Here is a 23794-nt window from a genome sequence, read left to right on the forward strand (position 1 = left end):
TTTGAAGTTCCTTCACTTCCCTGCACGTCGCTCAAGCTCCGCCTTTTGGAAGTCCACAGTTCGCAAAGTAGCATCCTTTGGAGCAGGTATATGTTCGCCGCTTCGAATGCTTGTATTCTTTCAACTTCGACGGACTCCAGGCTTTTCTTGAGCTTCGCGACCTCTCTAGCTCGTTGGACTCCTCGCGGCCCCCAGCCAAGCTTTCCATAGACATCCTCATCGCAAGCAAAGCCTGTGAGCAAGGAATGGTTAGAAAGAACAAATGAAATTTTTAATAGCAGCCGTTTATACCGACACCAAGCATCCCTCATAAAATGTGATACCGTAAATACAAGTATCAACCAAAACTAATTTTTATAGAAGTAACCCAAATTGAATGCACTCTTCCACCAACCATTAATACAAAAATGGCTTTGTGGATGTATGCAGACAGGAAAACAATGCCATGAAATAAATCCAGCAGAATTGTCAAATCAACCAAGAATCCCTCATAAATTATGATTTTGTGAATACAAGTTATCTACCAAAAGCACTTTTATAATCTGCTTACCTAATTGTGGTAAATAATTTCATTATCAAGCCATACAGGAATAGCCCTAATTAAGTTCATTTGACCACTATACACAGAGTTGGAAGGTTTAAAACCAAAGTCTATGCATGACCGTCTTATCAAAAAAGAGATATGAGCAAAAGAATCCCTAATCACTCATCAAATAATCCCCAAAACACAGCTCTTCAACTTGTGCATGCCAAGTGTCAAGAAACTTGAAACAAATTTACAAAGAACTTTCCAAAAATGCTGTACATTTTGATTGATATCAGAAAATAACAACACCAGAACAAGTTTTATGGCACACTCTCTAAAGAATGCCTGTCTTCAAGTTTTACTAATACCAATCATCATCAAATTTTTATATGGCAAAAGTAAAAGCCAGTAATTCTACATATTAATAAACTTGCCATTAGCAATAAAAATTACCTTTGCTACAACTGTAAGTATAGCACATGCCAGAACCTCTGTCTCCGGCCCGAACATCTGCTTCCAGCACTCTCCCAACCGGCCCTGCCGCAGCACTGCAACCAGCACCAAGAGAAAAATGCATGCGACTACAAAATGTCTTCACAGCTTTTGAATCATGGAGTACAATTATGAAGTCCATGAGTTCACCCCCAATCTGACCAACAGAGAAGGAAAACAATTTAAAACAGAATATATTAATCTCAGTAACATGTAAGAATGCCAAATTTAGTTATAAGGGATAGACAGAATAAATTGACACTGACACAAAAAAAATAACTGACATTTATATTTAAAAAAAATCTGAAAGTGGGTCCTCTTTCTGTTAACAGGAAACATTCAAATACGATGGAATTTTTCCACATTTATTTTTTCAATTTCTTTGGATGTATAAACACTGATCTTAATAATTAAAACAGAAGAACATACTCAAGGAATTTCAACCCACTAGAATATTTACCTGAGCACCCCACCCTAAACCAGCTGAGAATATGGCTGATGGAGCAGACCAGGAGCCATCTGACCTTCTAGCAACAACCAAACCAGTGCCAAGTTTGTAAGAAACTAGCACACCGGCTTTAGCAACCGTTAAGATTGCAAGGCCTTTGGCTCCTTTCAGAACAGCTAAGGGTATTGACCTCTCAGAATTCAATGCAGCAACCTGTCATATCAACAAATATAGGAAAATCTTTAGCAAAAAGATACAAGCGTAAATAGTATTTGTATGCTGAAGCACCAAATCCTGTAACAAGAAAAAAAATGCCACAAAACACAGAACTCTAATGTGGAATTAAGACCCAGAACAAATAATCAATTAGAAGCTACAAAATGAAACCATGATATCTGAGCCCAGTAACAAAACAAGACAATAGTACTATTAAACTTCAATGAAAATCAGAAACTTAACCTGTCGGTAGTTTCTTAATGTATTAGAAGCTTTGTATATCTCATATTCCATTGACAAACCAACTGGAAGGTTAAGCCATCCCCTTGCACATGTCCAATCCACAACATCATGTTTTGCCACTTGCACAGCATTGCTAATAGAGTTAATAAGAATTCCTTGTAAAGGATCAAGTCTATCATAGCAGGCATCACACACCCTCTGAGGATTCCGCTCCCTAAACTTCACAGGTAACAAACACCTCCCCTTAGTGCATGTTCTACAGAAAATCCCTCCACAAAACCGACAATGATGTCTACCAAGCGTGAGCGCTGTAAAAGGAGCAGTGCACTGCATGCACACGGTAGTAGAACTATCAGGAAGCCACTCTGGTGGATCAGCTTCCAAAACCTCTTTGTAAGCACTGTATCTAATCCCATCGGACCCAAGAAGGGGTGGCGCACTCGGTGTGTACACCGAGGAGTGCAAGTATGTATCCCCATTCTTCCCAGATCCAAGAAATGAAACATTTGAACTGGACTCTTGCTGAGTCGTGGAAACACTTGGAGCTTTGTTCCGCCCAGTTATGATTGCAAATATCCCATTCATCACATTTTTCAAGTTCACCTCAGGAGGCATATTATTACTTTGCATAGAGTAACATTGATCCTCACCTGAATCATATCCTTCATGAATAAAGTCTTCAGATTGAAGTGGAAACTGGTATGTATAATCTTTTTTGGAGGATTTTATGCCTGTTGGGTAGGTTTTCTTGTCTTCCAACACATCCCATACAGGTTCTCTATAGTCATCATCCTCATAATGAAATTGACCATTCTCCCTTTTTTCTATCTTAGAAAGCGAAGAATATACAACTCTACCATCATTGGTCTCCATACAGTACACCACATGCAATCAAATGATTAATGGTCAAAACAAAAGCCACACAAGTTTCACTGCAAATTGAAACGGATACCATATCAGTGCTTAAAAAAATTCGAGCAACAAAAATAAAATCATTTACAATTTAAGGAAAACACAATAAAACGAATCAAAAACAACACAGCATGAAACCTAAACCTCCATAAAAAATAATAATAAATAAATAAAAGCATGCCAAAATATGCAATTTCAGTGTAAAAGAAAAAAAATTTGAAGTCAGCCACATTAAGCATCTACAAGGATTACAATTTTCATTTAATTCATTCACGAAGCTGTAACAATATTAATTACATAAGAAAAGGAATGAAAGAGCCAAAATTGGCAAAAAATTAAATTAGGAATAGAACTCACGGTTTAAATTCGCATAGCATGCAATTCTCATAAACGTGTAAACAATTTTCTTCAATAAAACGAAAAGGATAAATATATGATAATTATGATAAGCTGAAGTAAAAATTGTTTCCAATAGGGCATCTAGATTTTACCCTCGTCTAGGATTCTCAACCATATTTTGAGATTTAAATAAATTAAAAAAACAATCACAAGTAATAATTGGACATATAAGGATGATTTTGTATAACCTTTTCGCTGTATATTATGGCGACGGAATTCGAGCTTCGATTTTCAGTCTTGAATTATAAGCCAAAAAAAGACGACAAAGAAGAAGAAGAAGGAAAATTTAATCATCTGGCACACGGAACTCTTTCAATTTTAAAAGACAATAGAAATACAACATCTTGGGCTACCTATCCCAAAATAAAATAAATATTTGGGCTCCCTTGGCCCAGAGTGGCTTCTTGGGATTAAACCGGGCCTGGCCCATGGGCTTACAAGGCAATTTTACAAAACGGGATATTATCACAAGAGTTTACTATATTATCAACCGGATGACGGTTAAAGATGTTTAAGAGTTATATTTAGCTATAAAATCACAAAATGAAATGAGTAATAAATGTAGTTTTCTATGTGCAGTATACTTCTTGTTGAAAAAGTATTTAGCACTACTGTAACTGTTTTATAAAACAAAAAACTTGATAATTTTTTACTAGAAAAAAAAATCCAAATGCTTCTCTAATCGTTTCAATTGGAGCCTACGTAAAGTATACAATGTGAATTTTAAAATAAACTACAAGAATTGCATCATGATAAGGTTAATTATGTACACAATGTAAATACATGGTTGTCTCAGTCCTACCAAAACGCAATTTCAAATAAAATTAATTTATTAATATATCTGATGATAATCCAAAACTATCCATTTTCTATTCTTTTATTTAACACACTCATCAAACTTTTCAAGTTCGTATAATTGGTTTTTTCTTTTTTAACTTAAAAGAAAATTGTATTGAATTAAAAAATAATAATAAATAAAGGTATACAAAAATTCCTACCAAAATATTGAAAAGCGCTACTGAAGTTTAAGTTTACAAAATTCAATTTAGAAAAAACAATTACAAATTTAAAAAAAAAATCATATTCATTTTATCTGCTACAATTTCTAATCACTGGAAGGATGGACGAGACTTTAAATATACCATATCCGATGAAGAGTGAATGAGCTTTAAAATAAGGTAGTTTTGTATTTCAGAAACTTAATTTGTATTCATTAAATTATATCTACAATGAGGCTTAAAAAGAGTAGACTACTCTGTAACATAACCATCAAAGGTATATTAACAGTTTAAGGCACCAAATCAACCACTGATGGTGCTGACCTCTTCATTTGTGCAATCCATCACCAATCCTTTAAATAAAGCATGTATCTCCCGAGGACAAAGAAAAATAATCACATATTACCATCCTTTGTAAACAATCAGAATAATCATTGTCAGTTAATCATACAAGATTGCTTCATTACAGAAAAACTATATATCATTTCAAAACAGCAGACACCGGTGGCTCCTGAATCTCTTGTTACTTCAGTTTTATCAACAAATGAAGACAGATTGCAATCTATGCAAGTTCTAAGATACATATAAATACTTTCACAGTTACATATTAGTGTCAATCATCTGTCTATTTCATACTCGAGCCTTTTTCCCAGGTTGTAAATCATCATCATAATGGCCCCCTTCACCACCGTCCTTATCCATCTTCTTTCTAGCTAATATCTTATTAATCTTGTGCAGCTCATTATTAAGTTTCTGGTCCTTGTTCTGTTTCCGTGTCTTACGCCCATCTTGCATCTTCACACCAAACTGAAAGGCAGCCTTTGGCATGGCTTCCTTCTGCTCATTGTATGTTGCCCATTCCTCTTCTGTCTCGAAGTCCCACCGATGAAGACGACCCTTTGCCTGTGGAGAAATATTTGGACAATATTATTAGCACCAGTCCTATATACCAGTTACTTCTTCACGCCAAACCATTTTTGAGTAAACTATCAAAAGATTATTGGTAAAAAATATAAAATGTCGTTTATTCACACTAGCAGAGTCTCTTAAGTAACTTCTTTAAGTTATTGTTATTCTTATGGGTTAACGACAAATTAAACCTGCTATAAGCTTTGCTCTTTTTTTCTAAATGCATTTATTCCATGCCATTCCAAACTATATAATAGGAAGTTAATTCAAATAAAAGCAAAAGCGTCATGCTTGCTCCTTATTCAATTGCAAAATGAGTTAAAATAGAACACTTACCCTTCCACCCATATCCATTTTTGACAAGTCATCTTCATCATCACTGTCCACAATCTCACGGTTATACTCTTGATACCCAGGATAACATTCAGAATAACTCTCAGAGATGAAGTTGGGATCCTTCTCTCGGGCATCTTTCTCTCTCAATTGTAGAAGCCTTTGATCATCTCGCTTGAACACAGAACCTAAGCCCCGATCCTTTTCTTCTTGAGTCATGAAGCGTGGATCTTGTGGCATGTTCAAACCTGCTTGCATATCATAATCCTGCATGTCTGGTTGTAGGTATTGTTCAGGATAAGCCAATTGTTCAGCATATTGGTAGTCCTGCCACTCTCCCTGGTAGCCACCAGCCAACGCTTGTGCTTGCATGGCATCATATCCATTCTGAGATTTTAAAGGAGTCAATGCAGAGAAGAAAAAACCATAGCAAACAAGACAGTCATAATTATTTTTACAAGGCAAAACTAATGCTGCAGTAGCTCTAATTTTTTATACTATTTCTTCCCCACACTTGTTGTAATTAAAATTTCAATTCTTACCTACTTGCTTAAACACTTGAAATGATAAATGAATGTAAGGATCAACTTACCATATCTTCCCAGCCCTGAGGTGCAGCAGGTGAAATGATAAATGAATGTAAGGATCAACTTACCATATCTTCCCAGCCCTGAGGTGCAGCAGGTGGGACGGGACCATAAGCAGGTTCACTGAAGTAGGAAACTTTTTCCTTATTTCTAGGAGACTCTTCCATATCCTCAGAAACAGGGCTTTGGCTCATGTCCTTACCAGGAACCTCATAGTCAACACCATCCCCCATAAATATATCTTCTTCTTCTGTCCTGGCAACAGCTGGACCTTGATTCTCTATTGAATCAGTATGACTTTTCCTGGGAGGTGGTGGAGGCGGTGGCAAGATCTCTCTTTCAGTTCTATTATTTGGTATTCCACCATTAGGTTTTGATGGTTTATCATCTTCATCATATTCATTACCAACAACAGTAGCAGTCTTTCCTGTAGCGGAAAATTTAGACAATATTGAGAAAACCAACCTTGGATACACAAACAATAGAAGATCTACATACTGCAGCATGTCTAAGATGAAAATAGCATGAACTATATCCCAATATCAATTACACAGTTAGATTTCTTTCTTTGTCTTAATCAGAATGCTACCACAGCCAGAATCACATTAAGCTTTGCTGGATGTGCATATTTAAAAGACTTAATGTCTTTATCTGCGAAAAACCAAAGGCTTTAATGCCCACAAAAAAAGGATTTAGCCTCCTACAATTTTGCGTAAGCATGTTTTAAGCACATCCCCAGTCTCTTAGGCACAGCACCAAAAATGATATTTTTCTTCCTCATCAACGAATTAACCACAGTGAAATGTTTTAGAATTTTATGTTTCTAATTTACAGCTTCAAGTTAATAGAATAACTCTTCTTCTATTGTGCAGCAAACTATAGCAAGATCCTAAGTGATATACCCACAATTGTGTACAGCTACTTATGACAAAGAGCAAAGAGAATAATTACCCTTTGCATCTCTTTCCTTTTTTTTCTTCTTGAGAACCTTTCCAGATGATCCAAGGCGAAGATATGTCATGATTTTAGCAATTCGATCTAGCACAGAACCATCAACACTAACAGTAACCATTTCCTGCATGGTAAATAGAAACCAAAATCAGCAAATATTCAGCATTAGAAACAATACCTCTTGAAAAGACCCTAACAGAATAGGGTGGAAAGTTTACAGACGTCTGGAACAGGACAATCAGCTTTACTCCTTTGCAAGGTAGTCGGTATATCATGAGTGTATCCACCCTCCTAGATTGCAAAAAAGAGAAATTTACGTCAGAAAACTATCTTTAAACCAATCTCAAACATGGTTAGAAAACCAAAAGCACACAACTAAGTCTAAGCTCATACTAGCTATTAGTCCACACACTTAACTAGCGTATTTTTAACTAACTTACAAAATATAAATAAAGTAAATAATCTTCAGAGGTTACATCCAGCATTTAAAAATTCAACCACTTGTGGTCCAAGTTTACAGGGAGAATAAGCACTGAAACAAGCTACAGTGTCACTGGTCATGCAAAATGGGCCACATGGTCCTTGAAAATAAATCAGCCAACAATCATAACACCATTGCATATCCTACCACATTGAACCTCCTTGGCAAGCAGGTGCACCTGGTCTTATGGGAGCAGTATGCAGTTCACCTAAATATAAGATCAATCTTGATGTTCAAATCAACCAAACAAATACTTGTATTTCTAATACGCTGGAACGCAGTGCAGTAAAAACCAACTTCAAGCAACTTCCAAGGAAAGACCATGATGATTGTTTTATGATCAAAATGATAAAATTCATATCTGGATAGAACAAACTACAAGAGCTTCCCGAACAGGCCACAAGGTTGGCAAGGACCATAGATTTATACAGTAGAACAGCTAAACATTTGCTATTGAAACAATAAGCATAGGAAAGGGGAAAACAATTCTTACCATGTTATAAATAAAGGACATTCGACCTGGAAGGAACATCTCATTTGTCTTGATAACAGTTTGAGGCTTGACTATAGATTGATACACTGACTAAAAGAGGAAAAAAAAAGTCATAAATACAAAGAATTTATGCAACATCATAAACTAAGGAACTTCTTATTTTAAAGCTAAGTTCCAAATAGGAAAATGAACCTTAGCAATTGCAGTCCGAAATGACACTTTGTTGTCTTCTTTTGAAGCTCTGCCAGTAAATGATAAATCACATGTCAATGAAACTGTAGCCAAGACTAAATTACACAATTAATAGCACAGGAATAATTGATATATTTTGCCATCCTCAGTCCATTATCTGAGATACGAATACAATGCTAGACCATGAATTAACCCATATTCAACCTCCTAAGTCATGGCATCCATTAGTAAATTGTTTATATGATAATAAACTATAATGTTTAAATCTCTCCCTATAGTGAAATTTTAAAGATCAGGGGTAATAAGGTAGAAGATGTCAACCAAAGATGAAAATTGCATCAATCAGTACATCCCTAAGGCAGAACACAGTTAGAAAAGGGATATTCCACTCAAAAACAAATTTGCAAGTTCAAGACAGTTGATTTTAATTCAGTTACCTAGACTTTCCACCAGCTTCATCTCCAGCATCTGGCTTCTTGTCAATCTCACTTCTCACCTTGTTAAGTAATGCATAATCCAACCCTTTCACCAAATGTGTGTGCTCCACATCACCTGATCAAGATACACCCAATCATAAATAAAACAAAAAATAAAAGAAAAAAAAAACTCTAACAACTAGCATAATAGGCTACAAGAACTGCTCCATATCTTGACACCTACAGAACACTAATCACAATTTTTTTAGTTCAACATCATTACAAAGAAATTATTTGAATTGAAGCTAACTCACATTGACATAACAAGCCATCAAGGATAAATAAACTTTCACAATCCTGAACTGACACAATTATAATCGGTGGTAGCTAAATCATTTTACCAAAATCAGTGAATTTAAGTTCAGAAACCCGCTACTTCATCTCATAATGTAAAACATGATACCAGTAAAATGCAATGTCACTTAACAAAGGAACAATGCTAAATGCTAGTATGATAATATATTCTTATCATAGCCGGGCCGTAACAGGCCAATGCCATTGTGCTACCCTACATAGAACGGTATACAAATTTGGAACCCAAAAAAATAAATAAATAGAAAATTCGATTACAAAAACACTAACCTCCAAGGTACTTGCTCTTCTCGATGGATAATTTTTGCGCATCAGCTGACCTACGAATGTTAAACCAAATAGATATAGTGTACAGCATAAAAAAAATAAAAACTAATAAAACGGGTAAATTCAGTAGGGGGCAAAGGGGTCCAACCGAATATCAACAGTGCCGGGAGGAGCGACAGCGTGAAACGAGCCCAATTCTGTAGCTTCATAATCAGGATTCTGATCCTCTCTTCTCTCCTTAGCTCGGTCCCGATATTTTGGTTGATCCGGCTCCTCCGGTTTCTCCTCTCTGCACAAATATATTTCAAATTCTAAAATAAGCGTACCAAATTTTTATCTGTTACAAAAAAACTTGAAAATTATGTCAATCGTTACTTTCGACGAGCGATTTTCTCCTTGTAATATTTCTTTGCAGAAGTCATTGGTGAGAAAGTTTAATATTTTGATTAGGGTTTAGAGTGTTACAAAGAGGAGGGAGATTTCAGAAGAAACGATGAGCAAGGAGAAGTGGAGAAGATTTGGAGCGAATATTGAATTCCAAAAATACCCTCGTTAACGTTGTAACTTGTAAGCTTGTAGTTTGACTTAGAGACTGTGCCACGTGCGATCACATGAGACAAAATGACTCGTACATCTCTTATGCAGATTAAACGCAGCGTTTTTGGGCTCCAATGCATTGCTGATGACCCAGGACTTTATGATGTTTCAGTCGCAGCACGAGCCCAACAGAAAAATGGGCCCAGTAGGATACGACGTCGATTACAGGTCCATGCCCAGCTTATATTTTAGGCAGGAAAGTCCATTGGACTGATATGACTTGATACGAAAATTGAAATAATTTTTAAAAAATATAAGAAATAGAAAAACCAAAATTAACTTTAATAATAATAAATATATATACATTATGCACAACATGAATTACAAAAGTCAATGGTCCCATATAAACGCACCCGTTTAGAGCTGATTTCCTTTTCTTGAAATTGTTTCAAGACATTGAGCACTGGTAGTTCCTGAATTTGCATGATTTTAGTACACAAAAAGAAAACTCCTATATTATGTACAAAAATCAAATTATTATATTTGAAATAAACAGTAATATAGTAGAACTGACATTATTCTATACTACATAAAAACTATTCAATGTGAGATGAATTTGAGTCCCACGGGAAACATTTATCATAACTGATACATATTTTATTTGACAAGCAACATCTACTATCATTGATCCTAGTCTTATACAATTTATATATAATTTATTCATCATATCTCAACTTATTTTGCATCTATCACATTCATAAATGTTAAGGCTTGATTTTAACACTAACTACTTGTACGTGTGAAATGTTAAGCGAACTCATAAGTCACACGTGATACAGGAATATTAGGTTAAATAAGGGGTGAGATGCAATGTTTAAAGTGGTTTGAATGATCTAAAGTGAATCTTACGTCTACTGCTATTGTATTAATAAGAGAGAGTGGTCATATCGCGTTTAGTGAGCTGAGTTACAGTTTAGAGAGAGAGAGAGAGAGAGCTATTTCAGCATAGAATTAGCTAATCCCCACAAATGAGAGGGAAGTCATCTATTTATGGTGGGAAAGTTTAAGGTAATGATTATGAAAACTGCAAATTGGTAGGTGTCGTGCAAATCATTTCTTTGCGTCCCATTGATCACCTGCCGGAGGGATTTCCTCGATTAAAATAGGGCTTTGACACGTGGGCGATTTCCAGCCGCTTGCTAGCCTAGCACTCACATGCTGCACTGACAAGAGTCATGCCACTTACGCTAGGCACAACGTGACCGTACCTGGACGACACAAAACCCTTCTAATCTCTGACTATTCTTTACTGACGAGGTTCCACGTCAGTCCTACTTTTTTCGACATAACAATAAATATCATAAACACGTAATGGACTGCTCTCAAATCACCAATTTCATATATTATATAATATTTATATTATCATTTGCTTCTTGTTAAATATATTTGCACATGGTTTTCCTTTAATTAATAATAAATTCCTCCAAAACTTGCATGTATCATACATCCATTCTACAAGTAATCATCCATCTTAAAATAAAATCATAACATTATGTTGGTGACCGATGGAAGTTCCTTTATTTATTTTTGATAAGATATTTATTGATTTAATGAAATTGTTTTTACAGAAATATTTTTTAAGTAAGCAGTATAAGTGCTTTTCTACTCCAATCAATACTTCGTGAAAAAACATATACATATCAGGTTTTTTGTTTTAAGAAAAAATACACTTAAAATACTTTTTTTTAGCATTAATTAATGTATTTCCATGACAAAATAGATAATGTAAAAAAAAATTAAAAAAAAATCAAATTTTATATCCAAACAGAATCTAATACAACCATTTTAATTAAATTCTCCACCAAATCAAATTTGTCAACACTTACAAGTAAGAAAATTGCATAAAAAATTTGTATAATTTGTGGGCAGAGTCGACCCCACCACCCATCCATTTGATTAGGCAAGATAGAAACTTAGAATATGCCCATCAGGATCAGAGTACCAATCAAGGTAGATGGTTGAGCGTTTGGATTATAATAAATAAATTATAATTAATTAGCCGAATGATTTGATCCATTATTAAAAAGGTAAGCTACCGTTACCTAAATAAAGGACAAACATGATAAGCACTAGGTCAATTTATGAAGTAGAACTGCAACCCTCTGGTTCAGAATTTGGGTCCATCATTTCCACTCTGATGTCGTGGGTTTTTTGTCTTATTCGTAAAATGCTATTCATTATTTTCTCACTCATAGTCAATTTCCGTAAATTGAAACCTGTTATTTGACAGGTACAACTGTAGAAAGACTATAATACCATTTACTTATTGCCTTTATAATTTTTAATGAGGTCAAATAACTTTTTTCCATCAAAACATTATAAAATGTATTTCCCACCCCTAGTTTGGTTTATATAAATTTTAGGGTTAATAAATTAAAAATTCAGAAGAAAAAAAAGTCAGTTATTCAATTAAAAGAACCAAAAAAAAAAAAAAAAAAAGTCTTCGGCAACCTTCATTGTCTGCGGAATCGCAAAAGTCAGGTGCAATTTGGTCTAAATCACATCTGGTTAGATGCGATTCCAACCAACTGAATTTTTTTTTTTTTTTTTGGGAAGCTTTTGTTTTCTTTTTTACAATTTTTCAGTTTTCTTCTCTCTTTTTTGGAAATTATAATTTATTTAATTTCTTAAAATGTATATTTTGCAACAATTACAATTTTAATGAAAAATTGTTTTGTAGTTTTATAATTTTTTTTTTTAATTTACAGATACTATTATTACAAATGATTTTTTTTTTTGTATTTTTTTAACAGAAACACAAATACTTTAAGTGAAAATATAGCAGTAAAATGTAACCTACAAAATTTGTGGACCTATATGTAATCTCAGCCATCAATCACGGTCAAACGTCCATTTTAATGGTACAAAACTACAAATTGAAGATAGAGGGACTATGGTTATCAAATCGTGTATTGAAAACCTAATTTTTTGAATCGTGTATCGTATCATGTATCGAAAACCTAATTTTTTGAATTGTGTATCGCATATCGTATCGTATCGTATCGTATCTTAAGATACACCTTTTTCAAAAAAAATTAATAAAATAATCAAAATTTTCTAAAAATTAATATCATCCCCAAGATTAATTAAAGAATTTTGTGGTATTATTAGCTTTAAATTACGATATTACATAATCAAAATTAATCACAAAATCCCAAGATCAATGTTAATATCTATATCTCTACTTATATTATTATTATTATGTAAAATGGACAATATATATTCCTCTTCACTTTTTCCATGCAAACTGGGTAAATTTGGACAGATTTTAGTGAATCGGGTTGGGTGACCCGGTTTCGACCCGAATTTTTTTTTTGGACATTTGGCCCAAATTAATAAAGTCGTATCGATTTATATCGATATTTTTAAGGATACAAACGGATACGTATCGTATCATAGGATACATATCAACATATCGAAAGATTTAGGATACACTCTCTGATACGTATCGTTGGCAACCTGTATCGAATCGTATCGTATGATACCTATCGGGCATCGTAGGATACTAACAACCATGAGAGGGACTAAGTGAGTAATTCCCAAGTTGGCGAATGCAATTGTAATCTGTTTGTATTTTATGGGTGTAAGTGACATTGACCGTATAATATATGATGGTGTGAACTGTTAAACTTATCGTCTTGAGTTTTAAGGAAGGATGGGAAAATGTTTTTTAAAAAAATCTCAGGTAAGAAAATGTCATTCGGCCATTTATGAACCCAATTCAACGGACTCTCTTGTAAAGGACAACAGAGTAGTGAAGAATACAAAGTGCATCAAAATTGTCTTATTGCTTATTGAAATAATCGCCTGCTGAAACATTAATGGAGCAAGTTCATATATATAATGAGATCAATTAATCTTGAAGCACTAATAAACCCAATGGCAAGGCTAGTTTTCTGCTTAGTATTCTTAAATATAAGTGTAATTTTGTTAGTGTTAATCGGTGTGAGGGCTTCATCAGGGAGTTCTCTGGAGAAGAGTAGTGCCTTCTTCATATTTGGAGACTCCACTGTAGATCCTGGAAACAACAATTACATACACACCATCCCTGAAAACCAAGCAAATTTCAAGCCCTATGGACAGAATGGCTTCTTTGATGGACCAACAGGACGCTTCTCTAACGGCCGTGTGATCGTTGATTTTATTGGTATCTTTCAAACACCATTTGCATATATAGTTAAATGATGCATGAATTCTGGAAGACTAATTTTTGTGTCTTATTTATGTTCAGCGAGTTACGCAAATTTGTCATTGATTCCTCCGTTTTTAGAACCCTCCGCTGATTATAGCTATGGTGTTAACTTTGCCTCTGGTGGAGCCGGTGTACTTCCTGAAACCCATCAGGGTTTGGTAATTATACAGAAATTCAAACAACTTTAATTTGAATATTCATATACTTTTGAGTTTTGAACTTGTGTATTTATGCATGTTGATGCTGTCACTGTTAGGCGATTGATCTTCCTACACAATTGAAGTATTTTGAAGAGGTGAAGAAGTCCTTAACTGAAAAGCTAGGAGAAGCAGAAGCAGACGAAGTTATATCAGAAGCTGTTTATTTCATCAGTATTGGAAGCAATGATTATATGGGTGGCTATCTGGGTAACCCCAAAATGCAAGAAAACTATCAACCTGAAGATTATGTCGCCATGGTTATCGGCAACTTGACCGAAGCTATCCAAGTAAGCTTCTTTAATTAACACTACAAGAAAAATGTGATCGCAATAGACTTTTTAGCATCGCACATCACATTTAGGCCTGAATACACTGTTAAGACTTGTTATTTTCCTCCATTAATGGCCTACTTAATTTGTTTGTGTTGAATAATTTCTTATATACTCAGGTGCTGTATGAAAAAGGAGGTAGAAAATTTGGGTTTCTGAGCTTATCTCCATTGGGGTGCTTGCCAGCCCTGAGAGCTTTGAACCCCAACAAAGACAGTGAAAATGGTTGCTTTGAAGCAGGTTCTGCTCTAGCAGCAGCACATAATAATGCTTTAAAAGGAGTCCTCACAAGCATTGAATATATTTTTGAAGGGTTCAAATATTCCAACTCCAATTTCTACACTTGGCTTGAAGATAGAATGAACAATCCTTCCAACTATGGTATGTATAAATTCTTCATTGATCATTGATCATACCTTAAAGATAGTGTTAACATAGGAGCTTTTGTTGGAACTTGTCTATTCAAAAACATTATATTATAATTATAATTATAATTATTTATTATGATTTGGAACTGTGTCCGGGTTGTTGACTAGTTTTTTTTTGTCGTTATCATCCTTTTTATTGACTTTTTCATTATTGACAAAAAGATGGGTTTAAAATGTATAAATATTATCAAAGTTTAATTCGATTTCTTTTGCAATTGATTCGGTCCGATTTCAGATTAGAATCCAATTTTAATATAAGAAAATTGAAATCGGATTGATTTAATTTTTATACGTTGAACTAGCTATACACAATAGAATGGGCTGGATCTACATAATTGCATATATTATAGATACTAGTAATTAAAAAATGTATTAATCCACTTGTCATGTGAAATTTTACAAAAAAAAAATCAGGTTTTAAGGACGGAATAAATGCTTGTTGCGGATTCGGGCCATACGGGGGAATGCTAACCTGCGGTGGCAACAAGAATATCACAGAATACAATTTATGTGGTAATCCTGACGATCACGTTTGGTGGGACTCTTTCCACCCAACAGAAAGGATCCATGAACAGTTCGCAAAGGCTCTCTGGGATGGACCCTCTTCATCCGTTGGGCCATTCAATCTCCAGGATCTCTTCTTCAGTAAGGGAAAACTCACCATTGCCGATATTGTTGATGCTCCTCACCTCAAGGACACCAGTTTCAGTAATATTATATAATGCTTGCAGTCTACTTTTTATGTGGCACAAGTACATAAAAATTCAAATCAAATAATTGAATTGTAAAATGAAGAAGAAGACCCTTTTCTTTTAAACGAGTAGGATGATAATGGGTATGATTTTGTTTTGGTTTGAAATTTTTTTTTTTTTGAAGTGAAATCGTCTAAAAGTAGGTTTATATTTGAGTACCACATTATCATTGAATATCAGTTAAAAGTTATAGACAGGAGAAATTAATGTTGAAGGGACAACTTAAGTAATATTATAATTTTTGAAAAAATTTAAGTGAGTAAGATTGTAACTAATATAATAAACATATAAAAATGTGAAGTGAAGGGAGTTAAATCTAAAAATTTTAACTACCTTTACATGGTCGAGTGATTAGATAGAAATTTTTTAATGTATTATTCAAGAGGTATTGAATTCAAGTCTCTCCTCGGATCCTAATAGAGATAACAACTGGAACTCTTACCCGACTGATAATTTTAGAATCCTAAAAGATTATTTAAAGTGTACATAAACTAGTTTAGACACTACCAATCATCGTTTAAAAAAAATCTAAAAATATTTATACAAATACATCGGAGTTAAAACAAACAATGCTCACGCCTAATATTAAATGATAATTGAAAAATGATAATGCTTATCCATATCTATTTAATTAGGTTAAGATCGTGTTCCACATGTCAAATTATCATCCTGGTCTTTTTATATCATTTTCCCAGAGTTGCCTTGTGAATCTCGTGTCTAATATCAATTAGTTTAGAGTAAGAGTTCCCATTATTGACTTATTCCGAACATCAGCTCTATTTATGTAAAGGATTTTACACTCAACACCGTCGTATGCCGTATGTAACCCGTCATATTTGATGTCATTTGCTCAAATTTTTAGCCACAAGATATTTTCAGCATTTTATGCTAGATTTATGTGGATGTGAACGTCTAACCATTAAAAATAAACAACCAAATCCTTTGAACTACCCAAATACAACAAAGATGGTCTGTGAAGTTGAAACGTTGGATGCTTCAAGTTCAAGCTGGACCATCTGCAGGCACAACAGTTCCAGTCTGAATCTTAGCCAAAATCTATAAAGAAAGCTAATGAGGCCGACGTGTTCGTGTGAAACAAATAAAATTACCTGACCAATTTCATTTAATTACCTGCAAAACTTCATATTCGTTGACTGCCTCCCTAAACGGCTAAACCACAAAAATTTAACACGTGTTCCATGGGGAAATTTTAATCTGTAAATTTCAAACAAATCTTAACAACTCATAATTAATCGACTCAATCTTTTTGTATTAAAAAGCGACAGGTCAGAATTGTTTTGAACGTCCCCACAATCCTTCAATTTAGTACATTAAATTGCATGACATCTAATATCATTTATTTTAATGGGTTTTTTTTTTATATTATTGACCCGTATCTTTATTAGGCTTATACGAATTGTTTGATTAATACTTAAGAAATTACTTAATCAATCTTGTGGTTTCAGTCGATTATGATTTTGATCCTACCATTCAAATATTAGGAAATTTCGTCTTAACTGATGTTATTAAAACTTAAATGACAAAAACACCCCTAAAGGTAATGTTGAAATTTTCATAAACCTATTAAATAAATTGCACACTTAAATAATTAAATAAAATTTATTTAAATAACTGAAAGTTTACATAATTTTAACATGTTTATATAATTATTTAACATTGTTATTTTGGGTTATTTTTGTCATTTTACTTTTAATTAATAGATTTTAAAAACTTCAATTAGATTTAGGGAGAGTTTATTAGTATTTGAAAGAGTAAGATCTCTATCTAATAAACGAAGCCCAATGGGAAAAATTAGCTTTATGGAATTAATGTTATACAAAGTTTTTTCATGATCCATATATACTTTTTAATAATTCAATTATACACAACACATATATGTATTTTTTGTATTAAAAATAATAAATAAATAAATTACTATGCGATACAAACCATAATAGATAAAAATATTATAAGGGGCGTTTGGTTGGGGGTTATATGATATTACTGAGATAATGTCATCTTATATTACTTGATTACCACGTCTGGTTATCAAGTAATATAATGTAATCAAGTAATATAAGATTCCGGTAATCTTCTAATGTCAATAGTAGTTACTGTTGATAATATTTGAGGTAATATGATAATCTTAATTTTCTTAGGTATTGTAAAATTATTTAGTTATCTTATTTTTGTTACAATTTTATCCTTTAAAGCCCGTTTGGATCGGGTTTAAATTTTTTAACAAGGGTAATATTTGTTTAATTTAGCAGATTACCGTGTTTGGTATTTTTGTAAAAAAAAAATTACTGGAAAAAAAGATGACAAACAGTGCTCAAAGGGGGGTAAATTACTAGGAATATTTGTACCTCATGGGAGGCTGTTATTAAAACGTTACCGGGTAATCATAATTTTTGTCCAATCTTGCCCGTAAACAGTATACTATGCAGACAAAAATATCATTGGCTTGGTTAATAATAACAAAACACCAAATTTGTAAAATGACAAAAACACCCCCACCACCACAATGCCAGATTCTAGCCACCACCGTTGGAATCTGGTCGGAATCTGCTGTTACGACTCAGAGTGGTCAAATCTGGCCGTTTATTCACCGATCTGGCCTTTTCCGGCCAGATCCGCCATGGATCTGGCTGGAAAAGAACAGATCTAAGGCCAGATCTGGCCGTTGATGGTCAAAAAAGGTCAAATCTGACCATCAGACTCTTTGGCCGTCGTTGACTGTCAACGACGGCCATTTCTTTGGCCGTCGCTAACGGCCAGATCTAGCCTTTTCCGGCTAGATCCACCGCGGATCTGGCCGAAAAAGGCCAAATGGGTGAATAAACGACCTTTTTCGGTCGTTTTTAGGCTGTTGTGACAGACTCTGGCCACCAGTAACGGTAGTTGCCAGAATCTTGCAACTATGGGTGGGTGGGATTATTTTTGTTAATTTTTAAACTTTTCTTTTCTAGGGGTGTTTAATTAAGTTAATAAACTTAAGGGGTCTAAATGTAATTAGAAAAATAGAATAGTATTTCCCAAAATAATTAAACAAATAAGTAATAATTAAACAAATAAGTATTCTGGGAATAGGATAAAGAATAAGGTTTCAAATAATAAAACAAACTAGCCCTTAATTATTTATATCTAGTAATCATCTAAAGGACATTTTAGTAAAAGGTATTTTAGGACATATGTTATTACTGTCAACCAAGCACATTAATTATTAATACATCCCAATTGAACCAAGCATAATAATAATTTAAACTCGGTAATCTTTCCGGTAATCTTTCTTTCCGGTAATCTTATTACTAAGATAAAAAAACATTATATGATGCAAACGCCCCTTTATTAATAAATTTTTTGGACAATAATGTCTTTGTTTTAAAATAAATTTACATTAATCTACCATTACAATTTTACTCTTGTTCAATTAAGTTTTTAGATGATAATGCTCTTATATTTAAAACAAATTGCAGGCCATCGCCGCCACCAGCTGGCTAACCACCACTTGCCACTGTTGGGAGTTGCGAGAGTCGTCGGGAGGCTCTAATATGGTTGTTTCTGGTCATATTGATGGCCAAAAACCACCATATCGGAGTAGATATGGTCGTTAATGGCCAGACCCATGGCCTTTATCAGCCATATTTGGGCGAGATATGACTGTCAACAGCCAGATTCTTGCCCAGATATGGTCGATAAAGGCCATGGATCTGGCCGGTAATGGCCAAATTTACTTTGGTATGGCCGTTTTCGGCCATCAATATGGCTAGAAACAGCCATATCGGAGCCTCCCGGTGACCCACGACGATTTACAACGACTTTCAGGGACTTTCGGCAGCTGATGGCGGTGGTCGACAATGGCCAATGGCAGATCTAGGATTTTTGTCTAGGGGGGCCTCCGCGGCTCTGTCATTATTTGTTAAACAACTAGTAAAAACTTTAAAAAATCACCAAACCTTAAACAAAGAAAATAATACAATATCAAGAACCTAAGATAAAAGAATGCAATAACGCAATACTTTCCTGCTTTAATAAATTCATGAGAAGCAAAATTTTGAATAAATGTGTTAAGCAAGCCTTGAGCAAAACCTTCTTTTAATTTTTTTATTTTTGGCTCTCAAAGATTATAATATAAATTTTCATTACTTTGACAAAACATACCTTAAGCTAAAGTCAACCAAAACTTAAATCAAATCAATATTGCACTAACTTTTAATATAAATTAATAAAAAAAAAAAAATTTCTCGATATAAACATAGATAGTAATTCAAATTTCTTTATTTATTTTGAGTAGCAGAACGGTGACGTTTGAAATGTATGAAAGTGGTAGGTGAAGAATAACGTCTTTTAAAATATAGTTAAGGTTTTAATTTGGAAAAATAAGTTTGTTCTTAGACACAAAACACAAAATAAACTCACAAGATCCATGTCTTTTCCCCTTAAATTATAATAAAAAACCTCAAAAAAAAAAAAAAAATGATTCAACCATAAAATAAACTAAATTGAAATGAGCAATACACATACCTAAAATTTATAAAATAAAAAACAGAGTTAATTGTGACACCTTGAGTAGTGAAAGCTTCAACAGTTTCGATCTTCCAAAGTTTTAAGATCGAATAGTATGAGGAAGAGAATGAGAGAGTAAAGAATTTTAGAGATAAAATCATAAAAAGTAGGTGGAGCCGGAAGAAAGGTGGAGAGAGTTTAAAACTTTTAATATGATGTGAGCTTGAAATATATATATTAATAACAAGTTTTTTGTGGGCCTAAATATATGTATAATAATTTTCATTTTTTTTAAATCCGAGGGTTGACTTCGGTATATATATTAATAACAATTTTGGTGAGTCTATATATTAATATTTAAAAAAAAAAAAAACTTGAGGGTAGGCCTAGGGGTTGGATCCGCACCTGACAATGGCTTGGAGTGGTGGGGTGATTTTGTTATAAATTTAAATTTTATATAAATTGGGGTGTTTTAACTAAATCTGAAATGTTGAGGGTTAAAAAAATTATTCAAAAATTAATAATAAAAAAAGTATTAAAATTTAAAAAAGAGCAATTTAGTCATTTAAATAATATATCCATCAATTTATTTTTCCTAAGTTCTAACTAAATATATTATTATAACATACCCACCAATTTATTCTAATTAAACAAACATATTTTCTTAAAGATTTTAATAATTTTCAAGATAATTTAACTTTCATAAATATAATATTCTTAGTAATCCAACATTCTTTAAACCGATCACACACATAATAGTGTTATGTGAAAATGTGAAATTCAATTGCGTGATCATGATGAATAAGATTATATCATATGTTGGAAAAGTATAAATTCTAGTTTAAATTGATTACTGTAAAGTGACAAATTTCTGGGAATATGGAATCAAATTATTCTGTTCTAAAAAGAAAGTAAATAAATTAATAATAAAATAGGGTATAGTAAATCAAATTGATGAAGAGAAGGTAGCATTTTAAGTTGGATTGTATACGGAAGCCAGTTAAGTTAAGAAAACATCGACGTGGAGAGTCGTGAATGGAGGGAGAAGGTGAGTTCACGTGAGCTTTCATTTCAGAAAAATAAATAAACCTGTCCATGTATGTTACTTGCTTTTAAGATTTCAATGAATCAGTCAACTAATTATTACACAATTTGCCAACAATTTGTCTGCTTTTGGTATCTCAGGGTCATGGGGCTGCTTTTGTATTTGGAATATATATTTTAAATAAATCTATTTTATAAAATTTATTCTTTTCGAATAATATTTATCAGATTTTTTAGGTAGAAACTGACTTAAATTTTTAATGTGTTTTATAGACCGTTTGATTCAATAATAATAAAAGATGTTGAGTTGACATTAACTTAATTTTTCTCTTATAACGATTAAATTAACAAAGATAAATAACTTACATGAAATGTAAAAAATAAAGTCAACAAATTTTAAATTATAGATTCCAACCCAATTTTTTAAATAAAATTAGACCGTTTTAATCTTAATAAATTATTTTACTGCTTTAGTCAATTGCTACAAATTATATGCAAAAACAATTTATCAATTTTTAGACTAGTGTTGTGTCTTCATAAATAATTAATTATATCTAAACTTAGCACTCCAATTTTATTTTATTTTATTATATATATATTTTTTGTGAATCGATGTGTCTAAGCCAATTTACATATACCTTGACTAATCATTTAGAGTCTTGAAGTTAACGACCGAGAAAATTCTCAAATAACCACCTCTATTAGTAATTGAGAGAAATCGAATTCAATATCTATTGAGTAATATACGCAATAGTCTATATCGTTCCACCTGATCACTTAGAAGTGGTTTCCTTTTTTTTTTTTTTTTTGATAATTATTTTTGAAAAGTTATTAATTTTTAAACTAATAAGTCTATAATATGTTTTTCACAATGTATTTTGGAAATTTAATTTGTAGTTGCTTTTGAAAATCACATTTTTTTTTATAAGTTTATTATGCAAAAAAAAGAAAAAAAAAAAAAGACAATTACAATTATACCTTATGGTACTTGATTAAATAGATAATTCAATAATTTTTGTTTTTAGGAAAAGTAAATACTAGAAGCGAATTGTTACATTATCGCTTTCCGCCAATTATATGATATATTTGGTGAACATTGTGATCAATTTTCATTAATATATCCAATCATACCTACATATTCAGTAAGTGATGTAACGTTTTACCATTTGAGTTGACTAGAGACTTGAACACATTTGTATAAGTCGGTCACAATCGACCACAAAAGTGCTAATACAGTACAATAGAGTTCGACAACAAGGGTAACCACAATGCAATGTCTATTCTGTTAAAAACAAAATTTGCCAAAAATATTTATACAAATTTATAGCTTATAAATTATAATGATCCCATAAAAAGTATACCCTAAGCTACTTTTATAGTTAGATCAGCATCAAATCTAATTTAAGAATTTTGAGATGATAAATCAAATATCGTAAATGTTAATCATTATTTTTTTATTTAAGTTGTTATACCAAAAAAAAAAATAAAAAAAAAATTCTTTCATTGTTTAATGAAGAAGCTAATACTGTATATCTTTTTTTTTTTTTTTTTAATCAATAAAAGCTCCATTTTTATCATATGTATAATGTATTTTTGTCTACGCAATTTGGCCCCCATGATTTCAATCAATTATATTTTAACCTAAACATTTGAAAAAAAATGACAAATACACTCAAAATATTGACAACCGTTTAAGAGATTTGACAACTAACACAAAATATTCGATGTAAAGAGATAGACACCTACACTGATCCTTTTACTAAAATAAACACATCTGAAAAAACAAAAATTACAACAAATGGAAAACAAATATAGAATGCTAAAATTGAACAAACATTAAATAATAATGATATTGGGATTTAACACAAAAGATGAATAATCCTAATACACCATTGAGCAATAAAACCTAACAACACAATACTAAACTACAGATCTTCCAAGTTAAAAAAAGAAAGTAAAACATTTGAAAAGAAATAAGTCATCATCAATTCACTGGACATGCTTTCAATTTCTATTGTCTCTGTTATCATTTAAGACGATGATACATAACACGAGTGATCGAAATTACTTGATCCACTAAATCATTGTAAAATAGTCACAAAATACAGTTAGAATTTTGACATTAATGTCGTGCTACCCCTATTAGGCACTTTTAAAATAATTTTTTTTATTCATGATATTGACAATTGCCAAATTGTCACCTCAATTTTTCTTATGTTTCACCAAACAACAATCACCCAAAAAAAAAAAAAAAAAAATCAAAACTCATCTATCCTCTAAAACCTAATCCTCTATAAATCTTTATCCATTTATTTTCAACAAACAACTGGTAAAACGAAGGGAGGTGTTTGGTATATTTAAAATGTAGTAATGGAAAACATGGGGGTGGATTTTAATTCCAATTTTGCTAATTCTCACGTATAAAAATCTTTAGTAATAGAATAATAAATAATTTAATAAGAAATCAATGTGGATGGCAATGAATAGTGGGCAGCCTCTGCCAGGTAGTTT

General features: G+C 32.7%; 3 protein-coding genes across 3 annotated transcripts; 1 reads left to right on the top strand and 2 right to left on the bottom strand.

Moving 5' to 3' along the window:
- Window positions 1–947: 947 nt before the first annotated feature.
- LOC116125935 (lateral signaling target protein 2 homolog) lies at window positions 948–3558 on the bottom strand. Its single transcript, XM_031411654.1, has 4 exons — window positions 3425–3558; window positions 1926–2857; window positions 1479–1679; window positions 948–1175 (listed from the first exon to the last, which is right to left on the bottom strand). Exons 2-4 carry the CDS (start codon window positions 2796–2798, stop codon window positions 963–965), a joined length of 1287 nt encoding a protein of 428 aa, XP_031267514.1. The 5' UTR covers window positions 2799–2857; window positions 3425–3558; the 3' UTR covers window positions 948–962.
- Window positions 3559–4864: 1306 nt separating this feature from the next.
- LOC116125928 (suppressor of mec-8 and unc-52 protein homolog 2) lies at window positions 4865–9776 on the bottom strand. The gene is made up of 11 exons (XM_031411641.1): window positions 9611–9776; window positions 9384–9524; window positions 9239–9288; window positions 8618–8732; window positions 8181–8229; window positions 7989–8078; window positions 7237–7305; window positions 7015–7138; window positions 6132–6490; window positions 5480–5863; window positions 4865–5137 (listed from the first exon to the last, which is right to left on the bottom strand). The coding sequence occupies exons 1-11, from the start codon at window positions 9655–9657 to the stop codon at window positions 4865–4867; spliced, it is 1701 nt and encodes a 566-aa protein (XP_031267501.1). The 5' UTR covers window positions 9658–9776.
- Window positions 9777–13542: 3766 nt separating this feature from the next.
- On the top strand, window positions 13543–15798 carry LOC116125913 (GDSL esterase/lipase 5-like). Its single transcript, XM_031411627.1, has 5 exons — window positions 13543–13979; window positions 14064–14182; window positions 14281–14511; window positions 14673–14934; window positions 15396–15798. The coding sequence occupies exons 1-5, from the start codon at window positions 13676–13678 to the stop codon at window positions 15701–15703; spliced, it is 1224 nt and encodes a 407-aa protein (XP_031267487.1). The 5' UTR covers window positions 13543–13675; the 3' UTR covers window positions 15704–15798.
- Window positions 15799–23794: the final 7996 nt, after the last annotated feature.

Source organism: Pistacia vera, unplaced genomic scaffold (genome assembly GCF_008641045.1).
Source record: "Pistacia vera cultivar Batoury unplaced genomic scaffold, PisVer_v2 Contig173, whole genome shotgun sequence".
NCBI classification, from domain to species: Eukaryota; Viridiplantae; Streptophyta; class Magnoliopsida; order Sapindales; family Anacardiaceae; genus Pistacia; species Pistacia vera.